Source organism: Lissotriton helveticus, chromosome 7 (genome assembly GCF_964261635.1).
Source record: "Lissotriton helveticus chromosome 7, aLisHel1.1, whole genome shotgun sequence".
Classification (NCBI taxonomy): domain Eukaryota; kingdom Metazoa; phylum Chordata; class Amphibia; order Caudata; family Salamandridae; genus Lissotriton; species Lissotriton helveticus.
In genome coordinates this window covers 1,779,341,549-1,779,358,576 of record NC_136068.1, presented here as the reverse complement: position 1 = coordinate 1,779,358,576, position 17,028 = coordinate 1,779,341,549, and the positions used below count along the sequence as shown (strand labels likewise).

Here is a 17,028-nt window from a genome sequence, read left to right as displayed (position 1 = left end):
TTGAAATTAATCTTGTCTCACAATAACTCTAGGGACCTACCTACAGGTAAGCCCTTAAGTACCCTAAGGAAAGTGTTGGGACGATTCAGGAATCCCTCTCAGGGGAGTGGTAGGACAGTGACGAGGATAATCCCATGTCATTTGTCCAGTTTCACATCGGAGCGGGAGCCAATGGCTCCCTGAGCTGGTTTGAACTGGACTATCCAAGGAGGGCACCAAATGAGCCCCTCAAGCAGACTGAGTGGTGCTGGCAAGCTCTCCCACCGTCCCCAATCCACTAAATCCTATCTGGGAGGTGGCCACACCTCCCTGTGACATGATACTTATTGTTCTGCCTTCCCCTGCTTGAGCTTGACTCAGCAGCAGGAGGTAAAATTTGTTTCTCTGGTCAGCAGCAACCATGATGTGCTATACGGGTCTAGAGACTGGCAATGGGAGCACTGGGGGACTCCCATAGGAGCTTCACAGTACATGGAATCATACGTGTGGGGGTATGATTCACAACATGTTTGATACCAAACATGACAGGGTTTGTTACAGCCAATTTAACAATGGTCATCAATTAATGATGCATGGCCACTCTATGTTTTATAATGGCTGATGCCTTTACAAACCAGGAAAATGGACTCCAAAGGTTGTAGAGGTGTCCTGCTCATGCAGGGGCACCCTCACACTTAGAACCGAGAACCCTGCCTTCAGGATTGAAAATACTGCTTTAGGGGTGACTTATAGATTGTAAGTACAGTGACCTCAGATATATGTAAACCTATATCTGTTGTAAGAAGTGCTAGCACCAGCGTACGCAGGCTGCAATGGCAGGTCTGTAGTTACAGTTTGTGATCCCCCATGGATGGCTTAATGCATGCCTTATTAGGGTACACCATTGTCCAATCTGGGATGTACCTAAGTATTTACCATACCAATTTAGGGGAGAAAGCCCAAAGACTGGGGTTCTAATTAGTTCAGTCAAACTAGTCAGAAACAGCATAGCACCAGGCAAAAAGTGGGGGGAACCATAAAAGCAGATCCTACATTCCTACAAGAGTCCTCTCTCAGAGGTGAGTGGGCCTTTTCTTGCTGGTCCTCATAGGGGCTGTTCACGTTTGAGATGATACTGGGAAGAAAGTGATGCATTAGATAGCCATGCAGCCTGCACCATATTGCAAGGATAATCAGGAACAGCCATGGCATCCCTCTTTCAAATTCTCATTTGTCTCAGATACAATGTCAGTAGGAAGTTAAACCACTTTGAAGTCTGGTTCATTGGTCAAACCTGCCCAAAGCATCCTGCCTCTGGGACCAATGACATCAAAAATGTTGGACAGTACTAAAATAACTTATGCTTAAGTTTTGACTAATCATATAGATGTTCAACATATACTCATGGTCGCTATCATCTTTATGGCTCTTCAAAGTTCACCACTCAGAGCTGTATCCTTGTTCCAAAAATTCCATCTCCTCTTTGTCTGCCCGCTCTGTATTGTCAAACTCTATCATCCACATCACTCCATTTCCTCTCTATAAGTGACATACATATACACATAAGGATAATAAATGCTAAATGTGTCAATGTGCCTACAGGTGGAACCCATCCTACAGACAAAGCTGGCCCAATGGAAATGGGATTGGCCCACAAACAGCATGGTGTATTTACAATGTGCTTCACTTTGGCCTAATTAGTCGCCAGGATGGTGATAAGGAGATGTGGTTAGTTCAAACTGTTGTCCTGTTCATAAAACCTGACTCTTGGCATAAGATGGTTCCGGTGACCACAGTAAATTATCAATGATGCTACGTATGATTAACAAGACTGAGAAAACAATGGATTGTAAATTTCAAGGGGCATTTTAAACTTTATTGGAAGGAATACACTTTGCATCATACTGATATGTTTTAGATGACGCTATGTTGAAGTGTCCACCATCACAGGCATCCATGGTAGCACACCCTTTAATGCTGAGCTTTTTCACTGGTTTACCTGAAACACAAAGACAGCACACCTCAGTTTCTCATCCTCTAGTGTATTTTGTAAGTTGGTAACACTGTAGAACTCTACATAACATGGATTTTTGACTGGGTGAGATAATGTGTGAGTATGAAAAGCTGTACATCACATAGTTTGCATGTTTGATGATTGAACTGACACTTTTTTCTACATAAAGAAGACACAGAACAATGGACTTATTTCTGTTCAGTTATGATACTAAGAACATAATAAGAGAACATAATGTGCTTTTGACTGCACTTGTTCGGAACCTCATACCCTGATGGGTAAATTTCTAAGGGCGAAAATAACACATCTCTAGAATGAACACTTTTGCTGCAATAAGTCACTTCAGTATTATATTATTTGTTCATTATTTGTTCATTGTAGCTTTCTAAAGGATGGATTGGGCAATAAAACAAGAAATCAAAAGTTTAAACAAATAAAAACCTCTTTCCAAAGTTTATCTTATATTTTCTCAGGTATGCAGTAAGTATATTAGTGGAATTAAGGCATCATTTGCTTGGCTAACAATACATTTTAAGAGCGCATACTTCCACAGCAATAAGTGCCAAACAGCCAGGACACTGAGATATAAGGATATCAGTGATGTATATTTTAGTGGAAAGACAGCAGGTGCACTTAAAGGGGTAATCACTTGGTATGTGGTTATCAAAGCATAGTGTTTCATATATGTGTTGTAATATCATAGCTGCTGTGGCTGTTCAGGATAGCATTTACTTAACCATTGTGCATTTTTCTAACTGTTCTCCCCATTGTACATATGGGGGCTCAACAACGTTTTATCTTTTAAAGTTCATGGTAAGAAGAAGCTAATCTTGGGGAGATTCACTTTGGCTTTCCAGGCAAACAAAAATAAAAGCATCTCACACCGGTCTACAGATGACTACATGTTTGCCATCCCCAAGTCGTCCATGCCAAAGCTGTTCCTACTGTGAAAATGGTGCAAGTGCAGGGCCTAGTTCTGATTGGGTGAATGCTTCTTCAATCTGATTCTTCAACAACATGATCCTTCAAAAATTCTGTATGGGCATGCTTTCAACCAATTACTAGATATTTCATACAGTTAAGTCGATTCTGATCTGGCTGCTACTGATTGTTTGTGACTGGGTGCATAACCTGCATTTTCTGCCTTTCTCTAGTCTGCTCTTGGGGCGTATTTTTTTGCAGTTTTATACCCAGTGATCTTGGTTCACAAGGAGAGTTCTACCTTAGACTACGTTAGATATATACGTGTGTCTTGTAGGGAAGCATAATGTAAAGATCTACATTGGTAGTCTCTAGTTGGGGGATAGGTTCAGAAAAGAGAAGCCAAGTAACAGTCAGTGGTGAGGCTGTATATGGCCCAGAAACATAAGATCTTCAATAACCAACACATGCTCATATGGAGCAAGTAAAGGAGAGCAAGATGGACAGAAATGCTAGTTTTCCTGCTCTGCCCCAGAATCAGCACTCTGGTTAAGTTGTAGTTTTTAGCGGAACTAGATGACAGTTCTACAAAAAAGAATTGCAATAGTTCAACCTAGTGATGATGAGGGCCTGAAATAGGTTTTTTCTAGAGCAGCTCTCCAAGAACTGAGAAATCTTCCTGATTACTTTAAGCATAAAGAAGCAGGTTGTAAGATTCTCAATATGTACCACAAAAGAGTTTGTCATAAAAAACTAATGAACAGAATTATTAGACTTACCTGTGAACAGTAATTCGGTAGACCCTAAAAACAAATCACCGCGCCCATAATCCCCTACGTATGCAAAACAGTCAAATAGATCCTGGAGAGATACACATACTGCATTTTTTTTAGGGCAATGCATTTGTCACATTTTTTAGGCTAATGCATTTTGTCACATTTTTAGATGATCTACTTGAAACAAATGCCTTTTTCTTTCAAATGGCTGCAAGTGCTGTAGTATTAAACTAGACAAGATGTATCACAGAATTTCACATCTCCATTATTCTCCTACATTTAAAGGTAAAGCATCATAAGTGTTTGCACCCAAGTGACTTATAGTAAATGTGATACAGTGTTCATCAGTTGTATACAAAATATGTCACATACATCAGAATTCGAGTACACTACTCTACTCACAAACACTCAATACCTCACTTCCACCACATTTATAAAAACTGTACAAAACGGCAGACACAATAGGCAACCTTCAAAAACTGAACACACACTAGGCAACCTTCAAAAATGGTACACACTATCGGAAATCTTCTTAGGACAACTACAAGAAGATATCACCACCGGAACATTACTTTTAGCGATGTTCTTGTGGTGATATGCCCTTCTTCATACTTACAAAGTAGCAATAAGCCACTTCTTGTGGCTTAACACCACCTTGTAAATACTACCCCTTTACATGCATCACTTAGCGTGAAAAGGGTATGCAGTGGGTGTATCTGTGGGCTTTCCACTGCAACATCCATTGCTTTTGATGCTGCCTGAGATGTATAATAACAGGCATTAGAATGGCGAAATGAGGAGAAATAGCCTCCAGGTGTACATCAAGAATCGTGAGGAAGAGAACACTGCATTGTCTGGTAACACTTCTTAAAATTCTGTATGCAGTCCTAAAATTCCCAATCCGCAAATTGCAGCAAATCCTATTTCTTCTGATACTTAGGTATGTTGAAGAGAAAAATATGACATGTTCAGTCGATTCTACCACCTCAGGGCAGAACAGGCAGAATCTGTTACAATTGCTAGAGTAACAATTCCATTTGACTGTAAAAAAGCAAATAGGCAAGATCCCCTTGAAGAAGTTAACATAGAAAGGCTTTACAAAGTGGAATTTGATCTCATCCAAGAATGTTTCCGGGAGGTAATCTACTTTGAACTATAAAAAAGAAACAGTACGATAAGTGGCCATAAGAGGGTATAGAGTTTGTTTGTCCGTATACTACCCGCCAATAGGTGCCTTTTAGCTCACATTTCAAATTAACCCAGCATCTGTCGGGAAAACCAAAGATTCTTGTACCCAGTCTGGCACAGCCGGTCTTTCATTTTCTGAAGCCAAGCAATCTTACAGGTCCTCTATGGCCATATGAAATGTCATGAGCTCTGGGGTAACTCAGTCTCAACCTGCACAAAGGTGGCACTCGGTGAACAGCCTTTACAACGAAACTTTTTACAACGCACTACCTTTACAACGCAACTTTACAATGCAAACTATTATAACGCATTGCTCTGGGGGGTGCTCTAGGATAGGGAATAGGTTAATTTACTATCCAATAACCTTCCCTAGTCTCCGCGGGGACTGGAGTTGGAATAGTAAATTAAACTATTCACTATCCAGCACCCCAAATCACTATGCGTTGTAATGGACTGCGTTGTAATACTTACGTTGTAAAGGCATGCGATGTAAATGCATGCGTTGTAATGTCATACATCCGGGGAGAGAGCATTCTCGGTGGCAGCAAGCAAGCTCTGGAACTCCCTACCCCTTGCTCTCAGATCTATCTCCCTTCAGCTCCCCTTCAGAAAAGCTCTTAAAACCTGGCTTTTTGTGTCTAGCATCTAGCTGGAGAGTCTATCTCTTTCTATTTCCTGTGTGTGGATGACTGGTATCTAGCACCTTGATGCCTTAGGGCAATTGCTGCGCTTTCTAAATCTCAAATCAAAAGCAGTCTTAACCCAGCTGTGACACTGATGCATCTAAGGCCATAATCTAAATGTAGGGGGACTAGCGGGGTGCTAGCTGGCAAGCTACTTAGGTTCCTCATAAAAACTATTTTCTATATTCCCTAAGGGTCTAGTGCCCCCGAAGCCTAAATGTTCTCCACTGTACAGAGTGGCTCCTAGTGCCTGATTTATCAAGGACTGCAGTCACCAGATGAAAAAAAAGGAGCCGCGGAGAGCCCTCAAGATAACCCCACAATGTAGTTTGCGTCCACACATCTGCATAATCAATCAGATCATTATGTGAGTGTAACTCCCAGATCATCGAATATCTGAACACTCTTAAGAAGAGCCACTCCACTGAGAGTCGGTTTTGCATGGGTAGTTGGGCAGGTGTTGAAAGCCATGTATTTTGAAATGCTGAGGTTAATCATCAGCCTCTGCTGCTGTCAGAAGGACCCAAAACAATCTATGAGATCTAGAGTCTTATCGGAAATTTTGTAATAAAAGGGTGTTGTCTGCAAACAATACGGTTGGGATCTTAACCCAGGCACGACGACGGGCGTCACTCTCACCTTTCTCAAGCTGTGATACTAAATCTATATATATAAAAACAAAAGTATGTCTTTTAGTCCTTTATGCATTACTACACCATTCATCTGATCGGCATGAAACTTTGGGAAGTTGTTGAGTACACTCCCGCAAAGGTTTCTGGCAAAAACAAAATTTAAAACGAAAAACAAAATGTGTTAAAAGTTGTTGAGTACACTCCCGCAAAGGTTTCTGGCAAAGAAAAAGAAAAAAAAAGAAAAATGTGTTAAATATCGGCCCCCAGGCCCTCCAGGGCCCTCATAATCTTTCCAATACTGAACATTTACAGTTTCAGGTGTGACTCGCTTTTGCAATGACCATCAACAAAGCACAAGGACAATCGCTGCAAGTGTGTGGACTAGATTTGGAGAATCTGTGCTTCTCACATGGACAACTGTATGTGGCCAGCTCATGTGTCGGAAAACCTCCTGATTTATTCTTGTATGCACCAGACAGAAAAACAAAAAATAACGCGTATCCACAATCACTCGAATAAATAAACAGAATTAAAACAACACTTTAAAATGTTTTCCATATTAAAATGAATAAATGTTATCATAACAAGTTTCCTTAAATTTCCTTTCTTCTGAGATCGCAGCAAAGCGTGACGGGTAAGCTAGTCATTAATATATAAGAAGAAGAGGATAGGAGCCAGCGCACACCCCTGCTGTACTCCCTGATTATATGGGATGGGATGGGATGTGTTAGTTCACCCTGGGGCCCGCATCTGACCTGGGCATAATTGGTTGAATGTAGTCAAGTTAAAACTTCTATAAGATACTCAGGGACCTCCATCTCTGCCAATACCTTCCACAGAGATTCTCTGGGGGCTAGATTAAAAGCAGACTGAAGGTCCAAAAATATAACATAAAGTCTGCCACCTCCCCCAAGTGAATGTATATACACCTCAAAATGCAGCTTTTGGAAAGGTCATTTGAGGACTTGAGGCAGCTTTGTAAACTAAAGAAAATGAAAGAAAATGTGCCTGTACTGTGCTGTTTAAAAGAAAGGAAGGGATGAAGGAAGGAATACATTAAAGAAGTCAGCAAAAAATAAATGCAGGCAGGAAGGGGAGCACAGGAGAGAGGAAATAAATAAGTAATGGATGAAAAAAGGATGAAATAAGAAAAGAATGTGAAAAGAAGAAATTATGGGGTAGAGGGTGAAAGGAAGTGAACAAAGTGTGATGGATGAATAGAAAAGAGGTAGAAAAGCATGAGGAAGGGTTAATGATAAGAAAGGAAGAAATTAAAGAAGGGGTGAAGGAAGAAGCAGGAAAAAAGAAAGTAAGTAACTGATGAAGGAAGAAGGAAATAATACACTGAGGGAGGAAGAATGGAGAATGAATGAGGTAACAAGAATGGAAAGAAGAAAGTAGGCATGGAGGTACTGGGTCACTGAGGGACAGAGATAATAAAAACAGTGTAATATTACAAATAATATTAAAAAAACAAAAGATTAAAAAACATTTCTGTGTCCTTAACACGCCATGTATGCTTGTAAAGCAGAGAGGTGCTTGACACCAAAATAAAAATGATCTTATCCAACTCAAAAACAACAGTTGATGGACAGAATGCAGAGCAATGTCATACATTCACCCCAGTACAGAGGTCTGGGCCTAAATCCATCGTTTTTTGCACTCCACACCATCCCAGTTCAGACATGGCCATATGCAAAGCAGCCTTGACCCTGTGCCTCATGGCAACAGTCCAGCCCGAACTGCCAAGCCATGTATTTCCTGGACCGGAATCAAGCATCCCAGGACCGGTTTCTGGCTATCAGCCATCTTCAGCCTGGATAGCTTGACTCCAGTGGTGTGGAGAGCATGGGACTCAACTCTGAGCATACCCATTCCACTCGGAGTGACAAATGCAAAAACAACAGTTGACGGAGAGAATGCAGAGCAATGTCATACATTCACCCCATTACAGAGATATGGGCCTAAATCCATCATTTTTTTTGCACTCCACACCACCCCAGTTCAGACAAGGCCATATGCAAATCAGCCTTGACCCTGTGCCTCATGGGAACAGTCCAGCCCGAACTGCCAAGCCATGTCTTTCCTGGACCAGAATCAAGCATCCCAGGACCGGTTTCTGGCTATCTGCCATCTTCAGCCAGGATAGCTTGACTCCAGTGGTGTGGAGAGCATAGGACTCACGTCTGAGCATACCCATCCGAACCAGGGTGACAAATGCAAAAATAACAGTTGATGGACAGAATGCAGAACAATGTCATACATTCACCCCAGTACAGAGATCTGGGCCTAAGTCCATCGTTTTTTGCACTCCACACCACCCCAGTTCAGACATGGCCATATGCAAATCAGCCTTGACCCTGTGCCTCATGGGAACAGTCCCGCCCGAACTGCCAAGCCATGTCTTTCCTGGACCGGAATCAAGCATCCCAGGACCGGTTTATGGCTATCAGCCGTCTTCAGCCAGGATAGCTTGACTCCAGTGGTGTGGAGAGCATGGGACTCACGCCTGAGCATACCCATCCACTCGGGTTGACAAATGCAAAAGCAACAGTTGATGGACAGAATGCAGAGCAATGTCATACATTCACCCAAGTACAGAGATCTGGGCCTAAACCCATCGTTTATTTGCACTTCACACCATCTCAGTTCAGACATGGCCATATGCAAATCAGCCTTGACCCTGTGCCTCATGGGAACAGTCCAGCCCGAACTGCCAAGCCATATCTTTCCTGGACCGGAATCAAGCATCCCAGGACCGGTTTCTGGCTATTATCTGTCTTCAGCCAGGATAGCTTGACTCCCGTGGTGTGGAGAGCATAGGACTCACGTCTGAGCATACCCATCCCACTCAGGGTGACAAATGCAAAAACAACAGCTGATGGACAGAATGCAGAGCAATGTCATACATTCACCCCAGTAAAGAGATCCGGGCCTAAATCCATAGCTTCTTTTTGCACTCCACACCACCTCAGTTCAGACATGGCCATATGCAAATCAGCCTTGACCCTGTGCCTCATGGGAACAGTCCAGCCCGAACTGCCAAGCCATGTTTTTCCTTGACCGGAATCAAGCATCCTAGGACCGGTTTCTGGCTATCAGCCGTCTCCAGCCAGCTTGACTTCCCATGAGGCACAGGGTCAAGGCTGATTTGCATATGGCCATGTCTGAACTGGGGTGGTGTGGAGTGCAAAAAAATGATGGATTTATGCCCAGATCTCTGTACTGGGGTGAATGTATGACATTGTTCTGCATTCTGTCCATCAATTGTTGCTTTTGCATTTGTCACCCCGAGTGGGAAGGGTATGCTCAGACGTGAGTCCCGTGCTCTCCACACCACTGGAGTCAAGCTATCCTGGCTGAAGACGGCTGACAGCCAGAAACGGGTCCTAGGATGCTTGATTCCGGTCCAGGGAAGACATTGTTTGGCAGTTCGGGCTGGACTGTTGCCCTGAGGCACAGGCTAATTTGCATATGGCCATGTCTGAACTAGGGTGGTGTGGAGTACAAAAAAACAATGGATTTAGGCCCAGATCTCTGTACTGGGGTGAATGTACAACATTGTTCTGCATTCTGTCCATCAATTGTTGTTTTTGCATTTGTCACCCCGAGTGGGAAGGGTATGCTCAGACGTGAGTCCCGTGCTCTCCACACATCTGGAGTCAAGCTATCCTGGCTGAAGACGGCTGATAGCTAGAAACCGGTCATAGGATGCTTGATTCCGGTCCAGGGAAGACATGGCTTGGCAGTTCGGACTGGAATGTTCCCATGAGGCACAGGGTCAAGGCTTATTTGCATATGGCCATGGATGAACTGGGGTGGTGTGGGGTGCAAAGAAACGATGGATTTAGGCCCGATCTCTGTACTGGGGTGAATGTATGACATAGTTCTGCATTCTGTCCATCAATTGTTGATTTTGCATTTGTCACCCCGAGTGGGAAGGGTATGCTCAGACGTGAGTCCTGTGCTCTCCACACCACTGGAGACAAGCTATCCTGGCTGAAGAAGGCTGATAGCCAGAAACCGGTCCTAGGATGCTTGATTCCGGTCCAGGGAAGACATGGCTTGGCAGTTCGGGCTGGACTGTTCCCATGAGGCACAGGGTCAAGGCTGATTTGCATATGGCCATGTCTGAACTGGGGTGGTGTGGAGTGCAAAAAAACGATGGATTTAGGCGCAGATCTCTGTACTGGGGTGAATGTATGACATTGTTCTGCATTCTGTCCATCAATTGTTGTTTTTGCACTTATCCAACTCATTGGCATTAATTTTACCTTTCAAGTTAACTCAGTGCTCAACTCTTAACCCCTTGCATTCTTATGACGGCCCCCAGCTGTCATGCATCACGGTGGACCTGTGCGGAGGACGGCCCCGGGCTGTCCTAACCCTGCCCAATTATAAAAATGCTCTCACAGCGCAAAAATTTGCTGCTCATTGAACGGATTTAAAGTAAGTACAGATGAGGGCTAAAACCACCAGCTTTAGGCAATTCTGCGTATTTATGCACCAACCAGAACATTAAAATAGCATTGGTCCCATTAGAAACCGATCAGGTGGCAACCCTAGAAAGTGCAGCGAATGTGGCAAATACATTTTTGGTGGAGCTTTGCGGGGTCAGGGGTATATGCCCACATCTCAACAAAAGCAGGGCAGACTCCATTGAATTTTATGCTTTATTAGTTCAAAAGTGCATGTTGATTCCTCTCTGAACGGAATTGAATGTCTGACTGCATTTTGAAATAGGTGGCAATGAGATTTTGTGTCTCATGGCCAGATCATGCAACAGAACTATTTGTTTGCATTGATTAGACAGGCCCAAAAATGATACAGCCCTCTCATCCCTCAACTTTACAACATTAATTACTCTATATTTAATAAAGCAGAGGTGTACTCTTTTCTTCCTCTCCCTCCGAATCTGCTTTTATTCCTCCCCTTCACACCTCACTCCTTCCCTTGTGCCCAAGCTCCCTTCACTTTCTGACCTACATCTGCGTTTCCGCTTAATTGCAGCCTCCCACACTAACTGCTTTTCATTTTTCACCTTCCCATCTTTCCCTTCAACTCGCCTTTCATGCGTTCCTAGCTATCCGATTTTCTTCCCTTGCTTTTCTCCTCTTTTCACTTTTAATTCTCATCATGTTCCACTCCAATCTTGCGCTCCCAATCTGTGCTTTCCCCACTTCTCTTCACACTCTTTGTCTCCCATATCTACCTTTGCTCTCAGACCTCTCCTACTTCATCACTCTACCTTTTATGTTTTTTGCTTCTTGCACATATCTTTATATCCACTCCCGGAATCCCCATTTGAGTTCAGGGTCTTAAATTAAAATCTTGGAGCGGCCACTCAGTCTTTCATCTTTCTGAGGACCCAGGAAAGCCCAGCCAACAGTGTCAAATGACATCAAATGATCCTTGGAAAAATCCTGAAAACAGAGCAACTTGGAGAACAGCGGCCACTTACAAAAGAATGCAAACGCCTTGCGCACACCTGGACACTGGTTTATAAATTACCTTTCAAGTTAGAGCACAGGACCCTAACTCGGTTATACGATCTACAGGAAAGCTAGAAGGGATGGCGGAGGAGGGGGACTGGCCATTACGTTACACTCTACTAACTTTGACCTCAACACAATTAAGGGAGCGGAAAGCCTTGGCTTTTGCCTCCCCCTAAATGCCTCCATCTCCTTCTCAGGAGTCCTGATTTACCGTCCTCCGGGTCAGAGTACCACCTTTATAGACTCACTTAGGGATGCCTTTAGTCATCTCCTGCTCAGATACGCCGATTTTACTTTGTTAGAAGATTTTAACCTCCACTTGGAAGGCAGAACCGAACCAGGTGTAGACAACTGTCTTCAAATTATATAACTATTCTCATTTCACCAACTGGTGGAGGGCCCAATACACCGGGCGGGCCATACATTGGATGGGGTCTGTATCAACTTTGCCTCATTATCGGTTGACAACCCCACATGGTCAGACCACCTCTTTGTCCCCCCTACACTTAGGGTTCCACAGATGAGCTGCCCTTACAAGTCACCCCTCCGAACCCCAACAGGGGCGCAAATGGGCACAATTCGCTCACAGCCCTAAGCTAGCAACCTCTGCCCAAGCTCAAATCCCCATTCTAACAGGAAAAACAGGGTTGGACTCATGCCTCTTCCACTCCTGGTTAACCACTGTTTGCAATAAACTTATTCCACCAGAAGAAACCAAAAATTCAGAAAGTCCCTTGGTTTACGCCCGCCCTGGCACAAGCACATTTACTATGTAAGCAGCATGAGCATAAGTGGAGAAGATGGTACAATGCTGAAGAAAGAATAGCTTATACAAATAGTAGAAAGCTTTATCACCACCAGATCAAAATCGCCAAAAAAGAGTACTACTCAAAGAAAATACAGGAGGCTAACCAAGACCAAAAAGTAATCTTCTCGGTCGTACAGTCCTTTACAAACCCTAAAGCGCTACAGAAAGTATTACCCCCTCGCAAAAACTTTATGATAATATTTCAGTGTTTTTCTAAGAAAAAATTTAAAAAATCCAAAAGGACTTTTCAATGGCTCCTCTCCAGGACCTAGATGTCACCCCAAGCTAGTTCTCGTGACCACCGCTCATTCTATCCAAACTTTTGAACCAGTTTCACTAGAACAGACTCGCGAGGCCATAGGAGCATGCAAATCAGGCTCACCCTAGGACGTCTGCCCCCCCATGCTTCTCCACTAAATCATAAATACGGTCAATCCAATTATAAATCAGATAGTAAACTCTTCTCTAAGCTCAGGAATAGTTCCAGATGAATAGAAGTGTGCACTGGTAAAACCAATGAAAAAGAAGCAAAACATCGACCCCTCTGTGCTCTCAAACCTCTGCCCTATTTCCCTACTCACCCTGTTAGGCAAAATCTCCAAAAGATTTGTTCACAAAGAACTAACCGAATTTATTGAAGACACTAATATCCTTCACCCTCAACAATCTGGCTTTTTCCCCAAACATTTCACAGAATCGGCTTTCCTGGAACTAACCAACGCACTAAATACTATAGCCGACAGTGGCAGGAAAGCGGTTTAGATCCTACTCGACTTGTCGGTCACGTTCGATACCATCTCGCACAGTACCCTCCTGAAGCGACTCGAACGCTGCAGCATCTCTGGTACGGTCTGGAATGGATAAAATCATTTCTCACCAACCACAGACAAGCGGTTATCCTTGGTACTTTCCTCTCGGTAGAACGGTTGAGCCCACTGTTGTTCAACATTTATATGACCCTGCTAATCTCCCTGATAGGATCCTTTGGTATTGAAGTTACATCCTACGCAGACGATACCCAAATGATCTTTCTCTGGATAACAATTTTACAGAGGCCGAACTTAATTTTAAATACTGCCTATCTGTAGTCATCCAGTAGATGAGGGACAACCACGTTAGATGCAACACCGACAAAAGTGAAATCCTCCCTATAGGGAAAGATGTCCTATTCCAGCCTTGTAATTGGTGTCCTAAGGGAACAACACCCCCGCCTGACATAGTCAAAGTAGCCAAAAAACTAGGAGTAAAATTTGACACTGCGCACTCCTTCCTTCCACATGCTACGTCCATAGCAGGGACCTGATTTAGCCTCATCAAATCACTAAAAAAATTCTTTAATCTAATACACTTGCCGCAAGGAAATCAGTGGCAGTGGCCTTGATTCTCTAGCGCCTAGAGTATTGCAACAGCCTTCTGGCAGGAGCCAAAAAATCAATGCTAAAGAAGCTACAACTTGTCCAACACACTGCGGCCCGTTTAGTTCTAAAACTCCCACGAAGATTTTCGGCATTTGCGGCATTAAAAGTTATTCACTGGCCTCTTCTGCCAAAGAGAATTCTCAATCCTCCTAATCATCTATAGAGCCGGGCTTAAATGGGGACTTAAGTATCTCTCGACACGGTTCACTCCTTACATCACAACCAGGACTCTCAGGTCCTCATCAGCCAATCTCCTTAAACCGCCCATGTTTAGATGTAAAACTAAAGGAGGAAAAACACTGGCTGCCTTGGGGACCAAAGCCTGGAACCTGCTACTACCTCATCTAAGATTGCTAAAAACAGAAACACAATTCAGGAAGGCTCTGAAGACTTGGGTATTTAGCACCCTAGACAAATTATGCCTTTCTCTTATTTAGTATCCTTAGGGCCCCCTCTTACCTCCAACCAACCAGTGTGGCAGTCAGCGCTTTACGAATACCAACTTACATTACATTACAAATGAGCTAGGAGGTACAGGGATGGAAAATGACCAAGAAGAGACCAGGGACTAAAACATCCTCTATTAAAACCAACACTGTGAGAACGCCATCTATGGAGACTCAAGCCCAACTCAAGTCCACCCCAAGTCCACCCCGGTCATACATTCAAACTCCAGTGTCATGACAATCTGCAAGCACTTCAGGCCAACACCTGCTGCGCTGAGAACATTAGTTAAAGGGGAGCCACACAGTAAGACTACACCTAGCGAGCCATCCTTAGCAAATCAGGTCAGAGTCTGGAACCTAACTCGCACCATTGTGAGAAGCCGGCCAATGGGAGTACTTCCTGCCCCTTGAATAGTGGCGCAAATTGCCTCTTGATCCAGGAATCCCAGCAGGGCGAGACCGGGCAAGGACAACCCAAAGTCCTAGGAATATTAACAGCACTGCACTCCCCGAAAGGTAAAATGCAAAAACCCAGAAGGGAAAAAGCAAGGCGACCCAATGGATGAGTGGCAGTGGCCCTCATTACGATCTGTCACTTTCAGAAATTATGTTAGCAATGAAGCCCTACACTCTCAACCAAAGTTCATCTCTTTTGGGACTGGGAGACAATAGTCCCTTGGGGGACCAGAACGCTTACCAGCTACTTGACGAGAAATAGCTCACAACTCAATCTGACTGCTCTCACCAAAATTCTCTCGTATCCTCAATAAACTCAACATTAACAACCGCCATTAATGCTCTCACTCGGCAAACACAGAAACTTGAAATTCAAATGGACACCAATGCAGGCAAAAGCAACAGCTATAAAGAACATAGCAGCCAAAATTGATAACTTAGAAGGAAAGCTAGAAATGTTGAAGAAGCGGTGTTCATGCCTTCCAATCGATGACAAGCTCAGCTCTCTGCCAGACTTTTTTACATCAGTAGTCGCAGAATTAAAACAAAGACAAATAGTGATCACAGACAATCAGGATCATCGCATAGAGAACAGGGCTCCGACCAAATTAAACAACAACCATCCCACAGTCGATAACAATGAAGATCCCAAATCATGCTCCACATTATCAATGAGTAGAAATCAAGTCTCCTACCCACGTTAAAAACCAAGCTAGTAACCTTATTGCAGGCACGGACACCCCTCCTACCTCTTCGCAGCAGGCAACTGCAAAGACTCAAAATAAAATCCCTTATGACTCAACAGCAACGGGCAAAGCCACGCTTAGGAGCAAAGGTCAGACGGACAACCTTGAAGAGAAAGCAGAACCTATTAAATTGCTTTCCAGAAGGGCAAACAAAAACCTGAAGAAGCATTCAAAAAACAATAAACACTGTCATTGTGTAAAGGAACTACAAATGCGCCTGGAAGCATTCAGACGTGAACCCTGGTTGCAAAACGGACCCAAAGGTTGACCAACAACCAAAACCACTTAGGCCACAGAAACTCTACCCAATCTTTCAAAAGGCGAGGTCCACCATCAGTCCAGGGAATGACCAGCCAACCATTGCACCTGTAACACAACCACTCACAATACAGCGCCGTGGAGATGGTTCGGCTGACAAAGGGCGGAAGTAAGCCCCACAGGAGATCGATCTCCCTTACCAAATTGACAGTAGGGAGGGCAACAACAAAGCACATCATCTAAACAGGCAGGAGCAAGATGTGCTTCCACCCAATACAGATGTCACAATAACACTTCTCCCCTAAATAAACAGTAAGGGACTTTGGGAGATCAATGCAGCCCAAACAGACATCAGAGCAAATGTAAGAAATAGATACTGGCCGGAAACATACGCCGTTACAATAAGGCCAAGGGTCCACACCGGAAAGGAATCAGAAATCTACATCAAAGTGCTTATACCTAATTATACATCTCACGGAGGTTTAGATATATTAAATAGGGCTAATATTTTACATGTTCTCAAATATATTCCAGAGTTAATACACCGCACAACAGAAGATCTTATCCGCATTCAATTCAAGGCCATGAACAACAATATAACAACAGAATCAGCAATAGCAACATGGAAAAACCAGCACAATAGCACAAATGATTATGACAGAAAAGGCCTAATTTGCAAAATGGGGTATCAATGTACATGAACCGGAAGAGGAAAAATACCCACACATGCTAACAGGCAGGCCCAGCAACAGAAATACACAGTCACAGAGAAAGTCCATTTTAAGAGGCTCAACTCAAGCTGCTTATCCTAAATCATTCTCCAACTTGAGAATACATTTCTCATCTATCTCCTCTGCAACAGGGTGCAAAATCATCAAAAGGGGAAAAGCTGAGCTGCAGATATATGATCAGGATGGAGCAGTAATTACACTGTCAGATCGGCTACCAAACTGCTCCTAGCCGAAAGAGATCCTTATCGCCTGCGAGCAGACCGAACAAGACCATAAAAATAATTTCATCGAACATGTATAGGCTGAAAACTATGCTACAGAACAGAACTGCCTTTGAATTTTTACAGACAGGGGACCTTGCTGTGTATCGAGGAAACCTGGCTTCTCGCCCCATTGGTTATACCAGGATTTGAGGAATTTCAACAACCAGGCTAAAAAGCATGATGTATTCCGAAGACCATAGGGGGCCTATCATTC

At 43.6% G+C, this 17,028-nt stretch overlaps 1 protein-coding gene across 1 annotated transcript in view; it reads right to left on the bottom strand.

Moving 5' to 3' along the window:
* Nucleotides 1-1,826: 1,826 nt before the first annotated feature.
* Nucleotides 1,827-17,028, bottom strand: part of LOC144767708 (phospholipase A2 inhibitor and Ly6/PLAUR domain-containing protein-like) — a 151,704-nt gene continuing 136,502 nt past the window's right edge. Inside the window, exon 5 of the mRNA XM_078651097.1 lies at nt 1,827-1,978. Within this exon, the coding sequence (XP_078507223.1) occupies nt 1,848-1,978 (131 nt within the window). The 3' untranslated portion in view covers nt 1,827-1,847. The remainder of the gene's footprint in view (nt 1,979-17,028) is intronic.